This window comes from Tilletiopsis washingtonensis (assembly GCF_003144115.1).
Source record: "Tilletiopsis washingtonensis strain MCA 4186 unplaced genomic scaffold FA09scaffold_7, whole genome shotgun sequence".
Classification (NCBI taxonomy): domain Eukaryota; kingdom Fungi; phylum Basidiomycota; class Exobasidiomycetes; order Entylomatales; genus Tilletiopsis; species Tilletiopsis washingtonensis.
The window spans coordinates 133,944-148,965 of record NW_020312004.1 but is presented as its reverse complement, the minus strand read 5'-3'; the positions used below and the strand labels follow the sequence as shown (position 1 = coordinate 148,965).

At 67.1% G+C, this 15,022-nt stretch overlaps 5 protein-coding genes across 5 annotated transcripts; 3 read left to right on the top strand and 2 right to left on the bottom strand.

The window, feature by feature from the left end:
• Positions 1 to 250: 250 nt before the first annotated feature.
• On the top strand, positions 251 to 3,213 carry FA09DRAFT_295872 (DUF654-domain-containing protein; the record flags this gene model as incomplete). The annotated part of the gene is made up of 7 exons (XM_025740144.1): positions 251 to 578; positions 644 to 1,352; positions 1,402 to 1,446; positions 1,500 to 2,115; positions 2,167 to 2,524; positions 2,586 to 2,887; positions 2,944 to 3,213. The coding sequence occupies 7 exons, from the start codon at positions 251 to 253 to the stop codon at positions 3,211 to 3,213; spliced, it is 2,628 nt and encodes an 875-aa protein (XP_025599287.1).
• On the bottom strand, positions 3,209 to 5,155 carry FA09DRAFT_359617 (SET domain-containing protein; the record flags this gene model as incomplete). The annotated part of the gene is made up of 3 exons (XM_025745135.1): positions 3,209 to 3,949; positions 4,001 to 4,600; positions 4,654 to 5,155. The coding sequence occupies 3 exons, from the start codon at positions 5,153 to 5,155 to the stop codon at positions 3,291 to 3,293; spliced, it is 1,761 nt and encodes a 586-aa protein (XP_025599286.1). The 3' UTR covers positions 3,209 to 3,290.
• Positions 5,156 to 5,390: 235 nt separating this feature from the next.
• Positions 5,391 to 8,492, top strand: FA09DRAFT_328967 (putative heat shock protein Hsp88). Its single transcript, XM_025741982.1, has 4 exons — positions 5,391 to 5,648; positions 5,887 to 6,079; positions 6,142 to 8,054; positions 8,112 to 8,492. The coding sequence occupies exons 1-4, from the start codon at positions 5,539 to 5,541 to the stop codon at positions 8,218 to 8,220; spliced, it is 2,325 nt and encodes a 774-aa protein (XP_025599285.1). The 5' UTR covers positions 5,391 to 5,538; the 3' UTR covers positions 8,221 to 8,492.
• On the bottom strand, positions 8,294 to 9,867 carry FA09DRAFT_316993 (putative RPL17A-ribosomal protein L17.e). The gene is made up of 4 exons (XM_025740865.1): positions 9,853 to 9,867; positions 9,241 to 9,481; positions 8,761 to 8,969; positions 8,294 to 8,697 (listed from the first exon to the last, which is right to left on the bottom strand). The coding sequence occupies exons 1-4, from the start codon at positions 9,853 to 9,855 to the stop codon at positions 8,560 to 8,562; spliced, it is 591 nt and encodes a 196-aa protein (XP_025599284.1). The 5' UTR covers positions 9,856 to 9,867; the 3' UTR covers positions 8,294 to 8,559.
• A 989-nt stretch (positions 9,868 to 10,856) lies between these two features.
• FA09DRAFT_328965 (hypothetical protein) lies at positions 10,857 to 15,018 on the top strand. The gene is made up of 4 exons (XM_025741981.1): positions 10,857 to 12,546; positions 12,601 to 13,892; positions 13,950 to 14,570; positions 14,632 to 15,018. The coding sequence occupies exons 1-4, from the start codon at positions 11,256 to 11,258 to the stop codon at positions 14,740 to 14,742; spliced, it is 3,315 nt and encodes a 1,104-aa protein (XP_025599283.1). The 5' UTR covers positions 10,857 to 11,255; the 3' UTR covers positions 14,743 to 15,018.
• Positions 15,019 to 15,022: the final 4 nt, after the last annotated feature.

Here is a 15,022-nt window from a genome sequence, read left to right as displayed (position 1 = left end):
CGATGCTGGCTTCTCGGTCCCGGACTTCACCTTCGATGCCTACCTGACGCGCGGCATGGAGAAGGTCTTCCTCGTCGACGTCGGCCCGTACCTGCCGCGCACTGATGCGCTGCTCTGGAGCTGGGACGAAGTGGAGGCGAAAGCCGAGCAGCTGCACGAGAGCAGCGGCACGTCCGACGAGCTGCCGGAGCTGCGCATCCTCACAGACCGTACGCAGGCGAACCAGGCCGCGCCTACGCACGCGCACAACATGGTGCCGCGCGACCTGCTCGAGCGCAGCGAGGGCAAGGGCATTGCAGACTTCGCACGCGAGTGGGAGGAGAGCCTGAAGGCTGCAGCAGTCGATAGCGACAAGGCTGCGGGAGACAAGACCGAGGCTGCGCAGAGCGTGCCCGCTGCGAAAGCAGACGACGTCGTCGCGCTCGAGAAGACACCGGCAGGCGCTGCGCAAGGCTCAGACCCTGCTCCGGCCGAGAAGAATGAGACAGAGGAGGACGATGAAGAGGGAGAGGAGGAGAATGAGGCCGAGACAAGCCAGCCGGTGGGCCAGGCAAGCTTCTTCGCAGCTGTGAGTGGCCGTTGCCGTTCCCCGGACGACCGAGCGCGCACGCTGACGCACTCCTTCAGCTGAATGCCAACGCAGGCGCGGAAGCCAGCGATGACGATGACGACCTCTCGGCTGCGCCGCGGAAAAGCAAGTCGAGCCGCAAGAAGAAGAAGAAGAAGGCTGCCGCCGCGCCAGCTGTCGATACCCAAACGGAGGCTCAGCCCACTGAAGCTGAGCCCGCTGCGGCACCTGCAGAGGTGCAGCAGAGTGCACCTGCGGGAGAGGGAGCCAAGGGCGGCAAGCGCAAGAAGAAGCCCAGCAAGGCTGCAGGCAAAAAGACAACCGGCAAGGCAGAAGGCGCCAAGGACATCGGCAGCATGAGCATGTCTGAGCTCTCCGAGCTGCTCGCCTCTCAGGCCGGCACATCCGAGGCCAGCTCTTCGAAGGCAACTGAGTGCGACGCGGAGTTCGCCTCGGCACCTGCACCGACTGGTCCGATCTCGGCACTGCGGCCGCTCCTGGCGCTCGCAGCACCCGCTCTGGATCCCACCGTCGAGCTCAAGCGGCAGTTCGGCGCCGCCGCCATCCGCGCGTACGAGGCCGAGCACGGCGGCACCAACGACGGCTCGGCGTCTGGGCTGGCGCGTGCCCGAGCGCAGGCGTGGAACTCGAATGCTCGCGTGCGCAATGTGCTCGTGCAGCCGGCCGACACATGGCCGCCGATTGCACGGACATTCACTGGCATCGATATGGAGCTGCACGATGTCGAGGGACGGGGTCGCCTTGGAGCCTGGGTCCACAGCCGGTGAGCTGCCAGCCAAGCCGTCAGCCGTCCAATACTGACGCCGCTGCAGAGCCTACCGGCAAGCACAGCTTCAGTTCCTGCAGGCGGTCCAGTCGTGCGTACGCCTCGCCCGCCGATGCCTGTCTCGTGCTGATCTCGCCGCCGCAGATACGACCCGAACCAGCTGATGGCGCTCACGCGGCGCTATCCGTGGCACATTGACACGCTGCTCCAGCTCTCTGACGTCTCGCGGCATCAAGGAGATCTCGGTCAAGCGGGCGACTTCAACTCTCGCGCTCTCTTCGCCTACGAGCGGACAGCGCTGCCTGCCTTTACGGGCGCGCTCACGTCCGCGTCCGGCCCGCCGCAGCTCGACTTCGGCGGCGTGGAGAATCGGGGCTTCTGGCTCGCAGCGCACCGGCACATCAACTTCCTCGGCCGCCGCGGCACGTGGCGGACGGCGCTCGAGTGGGCCAAGCTCGTGCTCGGCCTTGATGCGCCTGCCGATCCCCACGCCATCGTGCTGTGGCTCGACTTCCTCAGCATCAAGGCGCGGCAGCACTCCTGGTTCTTGGAGATGCTGCCGCGCCTCGACGCTGCGGTCGCTCGCGGCGTCGAGAACAGCGGCGCCAGTGTCCTCAGCGCCCGGACGCCGTTCGACGAGAAGGACAAGGCGCTCGTTGGCGAGACGCAGGGCGCACAGGGCGCGCTAGACTGGTGCGTCGGCATCCAGTACGCACGCGCACTGGCTCTGCGCGCGCAGGAGAAGGAGGACGGCGACAAGGTGAGCAGCCCTCTGCCACCATGCTGCAACTTCGACTGACTCCATGGACAGACTGGCGAGCGAAGCACAGCAGCGCTGCGTCTGGCGATCGCGCGGCATCCCTGCCTGCTTCCGCTGCTCTTCGACAAGATCGGCCTTGCCTTCTCGCCCGAGATGCGGAGCCACGAGGTGTTCTCCGTGCCCGCGTCGCGCTGGTCCAACAAGACCGACACGCTCTCGCTGCTGCTGTCGAACGTCTACGTCTCACGCAGCGAGAGCCTGTGGCGCGAGGCGCCGACGTCAAAGTGGCTCAGCGAGACGCTCAACGAGGCATGGCCTGTACTCAGAGACGGCGCGAAGAAGCTGCAGCCTGCCGTCGCATCGCAGGAGCAGCGAAGGTCGGTCTATCGCCACGTGCTCGTCTCGGATCGTGAGTGCAGAGGCGCCTGTCCCGTGTTGCGCGGAACATGCTCACCCTTGCCCAACTTCAGTTCCGGACGCTCTGCGGCAGACGCTCATCGGCTTCTTCCCGCCTGCGGTCACTGGCGGTGGCGACTCGCTCGATGCGTGGGACCCGCTCCCGCCGACCACAGAGGGCTCGACACGCTACGACGACGCCTACTTCCAGCCGCTGCAGAAGGAGATGGAGCGGCAGCGCTCTCGCACTGCAGCTGCCGGCATGCCGCCCGGCGGCATCGGTGCTGCGCTGCAGAACCTCATGGGCATGCTGCGCGGCGTCAACGGCCTCGAGGAGTGGGGTGCGGCCATGGAGAACATGGACGACGAGGCACGCGTGAGTGCAGCTCTGACGCTGTCTGCCAGCTCTGACTGACAGCCTCCATCTTGCAGGAGGACCTCCTCGCCGAGCTGATGCACATGACTGCGGAGCAAAGACGCCAGCGCGGCGCGGACGAGGAGGAGCCGCCGGGCGGCTTCGGCCGCGTCGCGGAGCAGGAGGGCGGTGACGAGCAAGGCGGCGTGGTGGCGGCCTTCGCCAATGCCCTGCGCGGCTGGTGGGGCCCCGGAGCTGAGCTGCCGGCTGACGGTGAGCAGGAGGGAGACGAGGACGAAGACGAGGATGGCTTCGAGACGGACGAGGAGGAAGAGGCGCAAGCATGATGCGTTGCGGGGCCAACAGGAATCAAGTCGTTGCGACTGTCTAGTGTCTAAAGTACAGTGTGTGTGTGGCATGCTCCCTACTTCCGCGCCTTCTTTGAGGCCCCGGCCGTCTCTGCTCCCTTGCGCTTCGAGCCCTTCGCCGGCGCAGCGGCGATTTTGAGAGAAGCCTCGTGCGCTGCCGTGAGGACGCGTGCGTTGTCTATTAGAATGCGCTTCTCGCCCAGCCGCACCACGAGCGCCGCGCGAAGGTTCGCCGACATGCCCTGCTCGGCCTGTTGCCCAGCCGCGCCGTATAGCCGAGCAGAGTCCTCCTGCTCGCTCGTCGGATACTCGGCCAGACGCAGGTCGATGGCCTTGAGCAGCACCTCGGCCACGCCGAGCGTCTTGCCTGCCGCCGGCTCGCGCGCCTCGATGCGCGCATTCGGCAGCTTGCCCTTCGCCTGCACCTTCTCGTACGCAGCATCATCGAGCAGCAGCAGGCGCGTGTGCACCAGCAGCTCCTCTGCCACCGAGGCCGCCGCGGCGCGCAGCTCGGACGACGAGGCCTTGGCAGGCTCAGGCGCGTGAGGCGGCTCGGACGAGGGCGCGAAGAGGTACGTCAGAGCGTGCACCTCGTCCAGTCCCTCGGCCACGGACCACTCGACGCGCGAGAGCAGCGAGGTGCGGCGCTCGGCCTGGTCTGCGGCGCCCTCGAGCGCGAGGATGGCATCGACGACGCGCAGGATCGGCAGCTCGACTGGTGAGGGAGTGTCAGCCGCGTCACCAAGGGATGCGCCACGGAACGCACCAACGTCTGCGCCGTTCGGCTCATCGACGTGCCCGTAGCGCCGCGCCAGATCGCAGTTCGGCGGGTCGCCGTACGTGTTCCAGAGCTGCTCGCCCTTCTCAATCGCGCGCGTGGTGCGCATCTCGAGCTTGTCGAGGTGGTAGAAGACGCGCGCATTGTCCGTCTCGAAGCGCGCATTGAGCATGTCGGCCATGGGCACCATGCACACGTCGTCGATGTTCTCTGCCTCGTCGGCATCGGCGTCGCTGTCGCTGTCGCTGTCGATGTGCAGCTCGCTCTCGTCGCCATTCTCGCCCTCCTCATCCTCGTCTGCCGGCGCGGCGAGCTCGACGCCGCGGTCGCCTGGCCGCACCATGCCCTCTGCGCCCTCTGCGCCCGGCTGCTGTCCCGGCTCGGGCTTGCGCACGTGGAAGGAGCGCGACAGGACGGCCGAGGCCATCATGTGGAACAGCGGCTCGCTGTAGAACTCCTGCAGCAGCGCAGGCACAGCGTCAGGCTGCTCCGCCGCCAGCGAGCCGAGGAAGAGGGCGGCGTGCGACTGGATGTATGGAAAGATGTCCTTCTCGTACGTCTCGTGCGCCTCTTCCTTGCCGATCTTCTCTGCGAGCGAAGCGTCAGTAGGTGCCAGATACGAGTGTGCCGCGGCAGCTCACCGACGATGGCGGTGCCCTTGAGCTCGGCCAGCTCGGCGTCGGACCAGAACATGGGCGTGTCAAAGTGCTTGGGCAGGATGCCAAAGTAGGCGCCCCAGTCGGCGCCAGCGTCGAAGGCAGCGCATGCCGCCTGGCCGCGCTCCGAGGCACGGAAGCGCTCCCAGAGCATCACGAGCAGCAGCTGCGCCCAGCCCTGGCGGTGCAGGTGCTGCCAGGTGCCCGGCTGTGCCTCGTCGTCGTCGATGTCCATGCCGTCGCCGCGGCGCCGGGCATCCTCGGCGAGCGCGAGGCGCGGCAGGGCCGAGGTGCGCGTGCCGAGCAGCATGGCGCGCGGCACGGCAAAGAGCAGCGCATCCTCGGGCAGCGCCTCGAGCGCCTGCATGCCGCGGCCCATGCCGGCGAAGCTGGCCAGCGCGACGCTCGGCGAGAGAACGGCGCCGCGCTCGGCGAACCAGCGCAGGAACTCGCGCTCCTCGGCGGCCGGCGCTGTCTCGTCTGGCATCTTGCGGGTGGTGTGGAGGTTGCGAGAGGGGGGCGAAGGAGGCACAGGCAGGCAATAATCCACGTGCACGTGACGTCTCCAGAGCGCTCATCGAGGCGCTGCCCCGTGCCACGCGGCGCTTCTCGGCGCTTCTGCAGCGCAGGCGGCGTGCCTGCCTCGGGCGAGGCGGCGGGCGTGAAATTCTAAGCCGGCGTCGACATCTTCCAGCGGTGGCAGCAGCCATCTTCTCGTCTCCACCCATCACACGGACGTCTCACACACCCATCTGAGACTCGTCGATCCTCTCTATTCGCACCCATACGCCTCCGCACTAGACCGCAGCAGCCTCTCCGCGTCTGCCAGAACACCTCTTTTCTCTTCGCACCTCTTCTCTCTCTCGCAGCATGTCGTCTGTGGTCGGAATCGACGTCGGATGCGGCACCACCAAGATCGGTGCCGCACGGGCACGCGGTGTCGACGTGCTCGCAAACGAGAGCTCGCAGCGGTTGACCCCGTGAGTAGCGGAGGGCATGTATACCGAAGCGATGTGGAGTTGTAGGTGCGGCAAGGCCGAGGTCAGAGGGGAGCCAGGCAGGCGTCGCGGCGCGCAAGAGCTGTGCTTGAGGCAGGCATGCCTTGGCCTGTGTGTGCGATGCTGCAATGACGAGCTCGCGACTTGTTTCTGCCAACAACTGTCGCAGCGTTGCATCGAAATCGCTCCGGGCGGGACATCTGCTGACCCTGACCTGCAGGTCGCTCATCTCGTTCGGCCAGAAGTCGCGCGCCATTGGCGAGGGCGCTGCCACCATGCAGACGTCCAACTTCAAGAACACGATTGGCAGCCTCAAGCGCATCCTCGGCCGGACGCTCTCCACCCTCGAGGAGGAGGAGAAGAAGTTCATCAACGCTGAGCTGGTCGATGTGCAGGGCGAGGTTGGCGTCAAGGTGAGTGGCGAGCAGCACAGCCAACCCTGGGCGCGGCCGTGCTCACAGACGCGCTCCTGCAGGTCCGCTTCGCCAACGAGCCGCAGACGTTCTCGGCCACGCAGCTCATGGGCATGTACCTGGGCAAGATGCGCGACCAGGCGAGCAAGGAGCTCGGCGGCTCGGCCGTCTCGGACGTCGTCATCTCCGTGCCGCAGTGGTACACGGACGTGCAGCGCCGCGCCATGCTCGACGCCGCCGCCATTGCCAACCTCAACCCGCTGCGCCTCATGAACGACACCACGGCAACGGCGCTCGGCTACGGCATCACGAAGACGGACCTGCCCGAGGCCGACGCGCCGCGCCACGTCGTCTTCTGCGACTTTGGCCTCTCGAGCTACCAGGTCGCCGTCGTGGCCTTCTCCAAGGGCCAGCTGACGGTGCTGGGCCAGGCCTCGGACCGCCACTTTGGCGGGCGCGACTTTGACCTCGCGCTGCTGCAGCACTTCGCCACCGAGTTCAAGACCAAGTACAAGATCGACGTCATGTCCAACCAGAAGGCCATCTTCCGGCTGGCCGCCGGCTGCGAGCGCCTGAAGAAGGTGCTCTCCGCCAACGCCCTCGCGCCGCTCAACGTCGAGAGCCTGATGGAGGACATCGACGCCTCGTCGCAGCTGAAGCGCGAGGAGTTCGAGGAGCTCATTGCGCCGCTGCTCGAGCGCGTCACGAAGCCGCTCGAGTCGGCGCTCGCGCAGGCCGGCCTCACCAAGGACGACATCCACTCCGTCGAGGTCGTCGGCGGCAGCTCGCGTGTGCCGGCGCTCAAGGAGCGCGTCGCCGCCTTCTTCGGCAAGACGCTCAGCTTCACGTCGAACCAGGACGAGGCCGTGTGCCGCGGCTGCACGCTGGCCTGCGCCTCGCTCTCGCCCGTGTTCAAGGTGCGCGAGTTCACCGTGCACGACGTCACGGCCTACCCGATCAAGGTCACCTGGGAGAAGGCGGCCGACGTGCCCGACGAGGACACGGAGCTGGTCGTCTTCCAGCCCAACAACCCGATTCCCTCGACGAAGATCATGACCTTCTACCGCAAGGAGCCGTTTGCGCTCTCGGCGCACTACGCCGAGCCGGACGCGCTGCCCAAGGGCATCAACCCGTGGCTCGGCGACTTCCAGATCAAGGGCGTGACGCCCACGGCGCAGGGCGACCACTCGATCGTCAAGGTCAAGGCGCGTCTCAACCTGCACGGCGTGCTCAACTTTGAGAGCGCCTACGTCGTCGAGGAGGTGGAGAAGGAGGAGGACGTGCCGGTCGACGCGGCCGCCATGGACACCGACGGCGCGGCGCCCAAGACGGAGAAGCGCAAGGTCAAGAAGGTGCAGCGCAAGAACGACCTGCCCATCGTCTCGGGCCTCGGCGGCAAGGAGGCAAGCCTGCTGGCCGAGCTCAAGGAGAAGGAGGGCCAGATGTACGCCAGCGACAAGCTGGTGCTCGACACCGAGGACCGCAAGAACGCGCTCGAGGAGTTCATCTACGACCAGCGCTCGCGCCTCGATGAGCGCTACAAGGCGTTCGTCAAGGCCGACGAGAAGGAGAAGTACCTCGCGGCGCTCAACGAGCAGGAGGAGTGGCTCTACTCCGAGGAGGGCGAGGACGCGCTGAAGAGCGCCTACGTCGAGCACCTTGACGCGCTCAAGAAGATTGGCGACCCGATCGCGTTCCGCTGGAGCGAGAACGAGGAGCGGCCCAAGGCTGCCTCGGCACTGCGCGAGACGATCAACACGTACATGACGCAGGCCACGGGCGGCGACGAGAAGTACGAGCACATCAGCGAGGCCGACAAGCAGAAGGTTGTCGACAAGTGCGCCAACGCCGACAAGTGGCTCGGCGACATGCTCTTCAAGCAGTCCGAGCTGCCGAAGAACGAGAACCCCAAGATCACGACGGCCGCCATCCAGAAGCAGCGCGACGACGTCATCTACACCTGCGTGCCGATCATGTGAGTAGCGCGGGTGACGAGCGTGTGGAGCACATGCTGACTTGTCGCACGTCGCAGGTCGCAGCGGAAGCCCACGACGACGACGCAGGCCCCGCCGCCGCCGGCCAAGGAGGAGCCCAAGGCCGAGGAGGCGCCCAAGCAGGAGGAGATGGACATCGACGAGTAAAAGGCGGACGCCTAGCCTTCTCGCTTCCCTCTTCCCCCGTGCACCCGCTGTGTCTAGACTCTTGTCTCCCCATCCCCATTCCGTGTACCGTAGACTTGAGCCCGCATTACAGCTCTACAGCGCGACCGTGCCCTGTGTGATCTGCTCGACAGCGCGACTGTGCCCTGCGCGACCTGCCCTGCCCGCGCCTCCACGTCGCTGCACGCCAAACTGCCACGAGCGGGTCATGTCGGTGTTGCTGCTGGAGCGGAAGAGTGTACATGGGGCAACATGTGGGGGTGGTGAAGTATGTATGCAGAGAGAGAGTCAAGCGGCCACGTCTCACAGGGCGGACGCTCCTCAGGCGCTCGCGGCGGGCGCGGCAGCGGCAGTGCTGCTGCGCGAAGCGGCGATGCGCTTTTGGGCAAGCTGACGCTTGTTCAGGCGCGGCTGCAGGGCCGACGAGTCGGCCTTGGGCACCTGCGCGGCGGGCTCGGCCTGGAGAGAAGGGACGCACAGTCAGCGGCTGCATGCAGCCCCACCGGCATCGGCACCACTCACAAGCAGGATCTCAATGTGCGAGGGGCTGCCCTTGTACGGGTTGATCCGGCCGTGTGCGCGGTACGTGCGGCGGTGCGTCTTGGGGGCCTGGTTGACGACAATGTTGCGGATGACAAGCTCCTCGGTCTCGAGGCCCTTGGCCTCGGCGTTGGCCTCGGCGTTCTTGAGCAGGTTCAGGAGGAACTTGACCGACTTGACGGGCCAGCGACCTGAGCCACACGGCGTCAGCAAGGGCACTTACCGAGTCGCTGCTCTCTGCCAGCATCTCCGCCCTGCTCTGTCCTGGCCAACATCTGCGCCCGCTCGACACCGGTCCCAGCACGGGTCGTACTGCCCGGCTCGCGCCCGCCTACACGACCTCCAACAGGTAGCTCGATGTGTCCACGCAGTCCACACGCCTCCTCCGCTCCCTTCATCAGCAGCTCCCTTCCTGCCCTGGCCCACTCTCCCGCGCGTCTCCGCCCCTCGCTGCATGCTCACCCTGCGTCGTCTTGAACTCGGTCGCCTGCTGCGTGCGGCCGACACCGCCGTTGAAGCGGCGGAAGGGAATGCACTGCTTCTTCTCGGCGACGTTGCCGAGGTAGGCGTAGGCCTTCTTGAGCTTCATGCCCGAGACGGCAGCGGCGGTCTCGCGCGTGTTCTTGAAGTGCACGCGCAGGTACTCGCCGCGCGACTTCGACGTCTTCTCGACCAGCTTGGAGTCGTCAAACGAGTAGCGGACCTGGGAAGAGGGCGATACTCAGCACGAGGCTTCGCTGGCGATGGGGCGCACCTCTGATCCGACTCGCTGCTCCCTCTCTCCCTCTGAGCCCCGACACTGCATGCACCCGGCCCGCTGAGCCGTGACTGCGAGCGTGCGCCCACCATGCTGCAACATCTGGCAGGCTGCGGCTACGTGCTGCTGGCGTGCACACGAGAGGCGCAGACGTCCGGCTGCCCTGCCGGTGCCATCACAGCTTCCAGCCGCCGCGGCTGTCCCGGCAGCGCCGACGGCCGGCTCGGCATGGTTGCACAGATGTGCGTGCGTGCAGTATCGGCGAGAGAGAGAGCGCGCATGCGAGGAGGGCGAGGTGCGTGTGCGGGCATGCTTACCATCTTGACGTTGAGGGGGAGGGTGCGGGAGGCGAAGGAGAGGACGGCGCTGCCGTCGACGAGCTGCCGCGCTGCTGGGCGAAACGGGCGAGTTGAGCAAGAAGCCGTGGCGCTGCGCCGCAGTCGCTCTCGCGTGCCACAGCACCGCGCCGCATTTTCTTCGCCGCAGCTGCAGTGCCGCCGCCGCGGCTAGCCAGTCACGTGATGCTCTCGCGGCCGCTCCCACGCTGATCCCTCGCACCCGCGGCACAGCGCCGCTCTTTCAGCATGCAAGCGACGTCAGCAGCGCAGACGAAAGCAGCGCACAGAGATGCGGCAGTACGGAGGTGGCTCCGACACCAGCACTCTCGGGCGAGCCTTAGCGCTGCTCGCCATCCGGGCCCATGGCTCGGCCCGCGCGGCGCGCCTCACACGCCCCGCCAACGCGAACGGCACGCCGCGCGCGCCGCCGCCCCTTGCGTGAGCGAAGCGCAGCGCGCGCTGGATGCTGAAGCTTGTCAGCGAGCAGGACAGCCGCTCAAGATCTCTTCTGCGTCACAGCTGGGACCACTGCTGAATGCCTGCAGAGAGAAAGAGAGTCGAAGGTGCAGCTCACAGCGAGTGATGACGGCGACACTGCGATGGTCCAGCAGCATTCAGGAGCCAGCCCAGACACGTCTCTCTGCCAAGGGTGCCCAGCTCGCGTCTCGTTCTCTCCTGCAGACTTCTACGGCCTGCTCTTCCCGGCTGACCTCGTTGCGGCCTAGAATGCCAGAACGGTCTCAAGATAGAGCAGAACCCGTACCGAGCGCCTTACTTCCGGGTTCCCTCTCTGGGTGAGGCCTTGAAGGCGAGTTGAGATGGTCCTGCCTGGGCGAGGTGCTGTGAGGCCAGAGCGTGGGAACAAGGTCGCAAGGGGCATGCGGCCAGAAGCAGCGGAAGCGGCGCGTGGACCGGTGGGCGTGCCGGCGCGCGGCGTCGGGCAGGCGAGCAGAGCGGCGCGCAAGGCACACCGCTGCCGCGCTCCATCCCCTCTCGGCGGCGGCTGCTCGACTTGCCCCATTCGCCACCTCGAGCGCAGCGGTAGCAGCGCAAAGACGAGAGCGGTAAGAGCAACGCAGCGCCGACTCCGACGCGAGCATGGCAAGTCGCCGAGCGCCCTGCACTGCTCGTCCGGCGGCCGTGTTGCTCTCGACTCGGGCGCCGGCAGCGCTGCTCGAGGCGAGGAGCTCGCAGCTGTCGCCGCCGCCCTGCCTCGGCCATGCGCGGAGCGTATGAGGGTCGCAAGTCACAGCTAAGCTGCCTCGGAGACAGCACAGGGTGCAGCCTCGGCACACCGCCGAGGCACAGGAACAGCGCCGAGCGCCGGTGCTCGGCAACACGGCGCCCGCCTGCTGCGCTTCTCCACAGCTGGTGCTTCCCCGATGCCGTCCTGGAGCTGCTTCACCGATGGTCTCGCTCGCTGCATCGTCTCTCCTCGCCACCACCTCATCCTCTCTTTCTTCCTCACCTCCTCCTCGCGAGCCGGCTCTCCCGCTCCTCCACTCCCTGCTGCCCGCTGCTCGCTGTTGGTCTTTCGCCCTCCTCTTCGTCCCTCCCACTCCACCACCCTCTCTCTGAATCGCTTCTCCCCCGTCTTCGCATCAGCACGTCCCCCCTCTACTCCGTCCATGCTCACAACTCGCTCCTATTCGACCATCATCCCACGCTCGTCGGACTACGCCATGGCCACGACGCCGCCGCCGCGCACCTCGTCGCGCAGCGCACCGAGCAGCGACGACGACATTGCGGGGCGCCTGCTGGCCTCTGCGCTCTGCACGCCGCCCGTGGCCACGGCCAGCAAGCACGCCTCGGGCTCGACGTGGACGCCGCCGTCCTCGAGCCGTCCGGTGCGTGCCGACTCGGCAGCACAGCTGCAGAGCCCTTCGCCTCTCTCGCCAGAGAAGCGTCGCCGCCAGCCGCCGCACCCGCGCCAGCCGGCAGCCACGTACCACACCGCCCCTCTGCTATCGCGCCGCAGCACGGCACCGGCCTCGCCTCGCCAGGCAGGTGCGCCAAGCACCGCAACTAGCCTGGAGCACGTCGGCGCCACGCCGCCGGCTCGCGGTCCGCCCGAACGACGCGCGCCGTTCGCCCTGCTGGACAACGCCGTGCCTGCAAGCACGGCCGCACAGAGCGGCGCCAAGCGCCTCGACTTCGTCGACGTCGCCGGCGTCAATCCATGGACCATCGTCTCGAACGTGCGTGACTCGCCGCCCATGCCCGCGTCGGCCACGCAGTCGCCAAAGCGCAAGCCCGAGACGGAGAACTTCTCCGGCTCCGGCCTCGAGCTGCGCACTCGCGACACGAAGGATGCGCGCCTGAGCGGTGCTACGCTCAAGACGGACGAGGAGCTGGGCCAGACGACGCGCTGGAGCAGCGAGGTGCGGACGATGCTTGGTCTGGGCCTAGCGCCTGCATTCGAGACGGAGGAAGCACAGGAAGGCGCGGTCATTCGCCGTGCACCTGTGCCCAAGGCCACTCGTTCCGCGCCATCGACACGCCGTCGAGTAGGCGGCACGGTGCTGCGCCAGCCGCCCGCTGCGGGCACGCTGCGCCGCACGGGCAGCCCAAAAACGCCGCCCGCTCCCCTGCCGCTCGCTGCTCATGCGGCAGGCATGGCCGGCCTTGGCCTCGGCATTGCCGGTGTCGAGTCAATGGGTCAGACTGTCGCAGGTGAGCAGTGTCCGCGCTGGCCGCGCAGCCGTTTGCTCACATTCCCTCGCTCAGCTCCGTCGTCGCCCAAGGAGGTCGACTCGCCGAGCAGTGCAAGCTCGGTGCCCAGCATCATCATCACGCCGCCGGCCGTCATTGCTGCGCAGAGCATGATTCGCTCGACTAGCGACCTGCTGGTGCCTCAAGCCCGTCCCTACGCCGGCGCCGTCCTGTCCTTCGCCGAGCCCGCCGCAAGCATCGCGCTCGCGCCGATCGACACGCAGCTGGTCTCCGAGCACGGCGGCACTTCGAACCGCTCCGACTCGTCGATGACGTCCTTCTCGCCGCTGGCCTGGTTCAGCCCGCCCGTCAGCCCCACTGACATGGGCGATAAGTCTGCTGCGCTCATTCAGTTCCCCACGCCGCCGACGTCGCCTTCGCTGCGTGCACAGCGCATGCGCGAGACGGACGACGCGGCGGCGTTCGACGTGCTGGCGGCACGCCTCGACGACATGCTGTCCGCGTTCTTTTACTGCTACTCGACGAGCCAGTCGCACCTGCTCTGCCGGCAGTTCGTCGCCGAGATCCGCGATGCCCTGACGCCCTCCATGGACCCCGCTTCGGCGCGCCAGGTGCCGAGCCTCGTCCGCACGCGCTGGGTCGGCGAGGGCGATGCGCGAGAATGGATCGCGCCGGAGTGGTGCAGCAAGTGGCACGCCCAGGCCGTCGAGCAGATCATGGAGCACATTGTCTCGGGCATCATGGCGCTGCTCGCCGACGCACGCGCGCCGGACACTACATCCGAGAGCATGGCTCGCCTCTGCCTCTACCTGCGCAACGAGCTGCGCAGCATCGACTCGACGCCCGAAGTCTCGTTCCATCCCGCTGCGATGAGCGAGCTCTACACCAACGGTCTTGCAGCAAGCCCGGTGCTCTCCGGCGAGCGTGACGCGCCGCCACACATGGATCTCGAAGCGCACGGCGGCTCGGCGCTCGCATACATCGACACGCCGAGCTTCTGGGGTCCCGACCTCGCCGATCAGCCGACGGATCTCGCACAGCCAGCGACAGTCTTGACGGCGCAGCTCTTCCGTACGCTCGATGCGCTGCTCGAGCGCGGCGCCGCGGTGCGAGAGCGCGCGAACCACCTCACTGTGCCGTCGCTGCGCCGCGGCAGCAAGAAGCGCTTCTCCGCTGCCACGGCACACGTCGACGCGGCGCGCCGAGCGCGCGACAACAACCTCAAGCTCGCCACCAAGGGCGAGATCTCCGAGGATGAGTTCCGCAGCCGTGAGCGCCAGCAGGCGGCCGTCGGCAGCAAGAAGGACAGCTTTGCCGACATCAAGACTGTGCGCTTCATCGGCGATGTGAGTCGGTCGCCGATAGCTTGATCCTTGCCAGGCAGCTGACGCTCTTCTCCACAGCTGTACCGGCACTCGATGCTCGACATTGCCGTCGTGCAGGACTGGCTTGACCGCCTGCTCTTCGAGACCGTCTTCCCTGGCGTGCCTTCGGCGTACGAGCTCGAAGCCGGCTGTGCGCTGCTCCTCACCGTCGGCTCCACGCTCGAGACGGCCAGCTTCAACGAGGCGCGCGGCGCCTCGCCCGCCAGCAGCCGTCGGCGCAGCAGTGCCGATGGCAGTCTGGATGGCTCGACGTGCAGCTCTGCCGAGTCCGACTCGCCGCGCACGCCACCGCGCGAGAGCGGCGAGTCGAGGCAGCCGCAGCACAAGCAGCTCGGCGCTGCCTTCTTCGGCGCCACTGGCGTCGTGCTGCTCGCCAACAAGGCGCCCGCCAACCACTGGATCAATCACAGTCCCGAGACGACGCTGCGCTACCACCACTCGCGCCGCAACTCGGTCTGGCGCGCCACGGCCTCGCCGTCGGCGAGCGAGAGCGGCAGTGACTCGCCGGGCTCGGTGGGCTCGCCGCCGCCTGCTGCGCCGGAGGGATCGGCACAGGCGACGCTCGATGCCACCATGCTGCGCCTGCGCGAGGTGCTCGACATTCCCGAGATCAGCGTGCCGACCAAGGACTGGTGTCGCGTGAGTGTCCGAGCATGCTCTGCCACTAGAACGCTGTGCTGATGCTACTTTGCCAATGCAGGAGGTCATTGCCTACAAGGCGCGCGGCTGGCGCAAGCCCGTGTCCATCAAGCTCAAGTCTCCTCCACGCATCGCAGAGACGCGCAGCATGCCTGGCGTCAGCCTTGCGTGAACGTCTCCGAAGGTTCCGCCTCCTCTCTTGCAACATCGCAACTGTCTTTCGCCGTCCGCTCACACCACACAACCGCATCGTCTCGTCGGCGCCGACACCCTTGCGCCCCCGCACATCACACTGTCGCTTCTCCATCTGTAGCTGTATCCTTAGTGCCACCTGTACCGTCTCTCCGGCCTCACGCCTCGCCATCTCTCTGGCGGGCCATCACCATCACCATCGAGCTCCACACTCAGCAATGTTTCGCAAGTAATAGCAAACGACCCGTTCTCCGTGCCTT

Excerpts from the sequence above, each read along its gene's own strand:
- FA09DRAFT_328965 (XM_025741981.1), top strand. The coding sequence starts at position 11,256 with ATGCCGTCCTGGAGCTGCTTCACCGATGGTCTCGCTCGCTGCATCGTC. Across the intron at positions 13,893-13,949 it reads CTGTGCGCTTCATCGGCGAT|CTGTACCGGCACTCGATGCT; the intron begins GTGAGTCGGTCG and ends TCTTCTCCACAG. Across the intron at positions 14,571-14,631 it reads CGACCAAGGACTGGTGTCGC|GAGGTCATTGCCTACAAGGC; the intron begins GTGAGTGTCCGA and ends TTGCCAATGCAG.
- FA09DRAFT_328967 (XM_025741982.1), top strand. The coding sequence starts at position 5,539 with ATGTCGTCTGTGGTCGGAATCGACGTCGGATGCGGCACCACCAAGATC. Across the intron at positions 5,649-5,886 it reads AGCTCGCAGCGGTTGACCCC|GTCGCTCATCTCGTTCGGCC; the intron begins GTGAGTAGCGGA and ends CCTGACCTGCAG. Across the intron at positions 8,055-8,111 it reads TACACCTGCGTGCCGATCAT|GTCGCAGCGGAAGCCCACGA; the intron begins GTGAGTAGCGCG and ends CGCACGTCGCAG.
- FA09DRAFT_316993 (XM_025740865.1), bottom strand. Across the intron at positions 8,970-9,240 it reads CGAGTTCAAGACGACGCAGG|GTCGCTGGCCCGTCAAGTCG; the intron begins GTGAGCATGCAG and ends CGTGTGGCTCAG. Across the intron at positions 8,698-8,760 it reads CGCACATTGAGATCCTGCTT|GCCGAGCCCGCCGCGCAGGT; the intron begins GTGAGTGGTGCC and ends CCTTCTCTCCAG.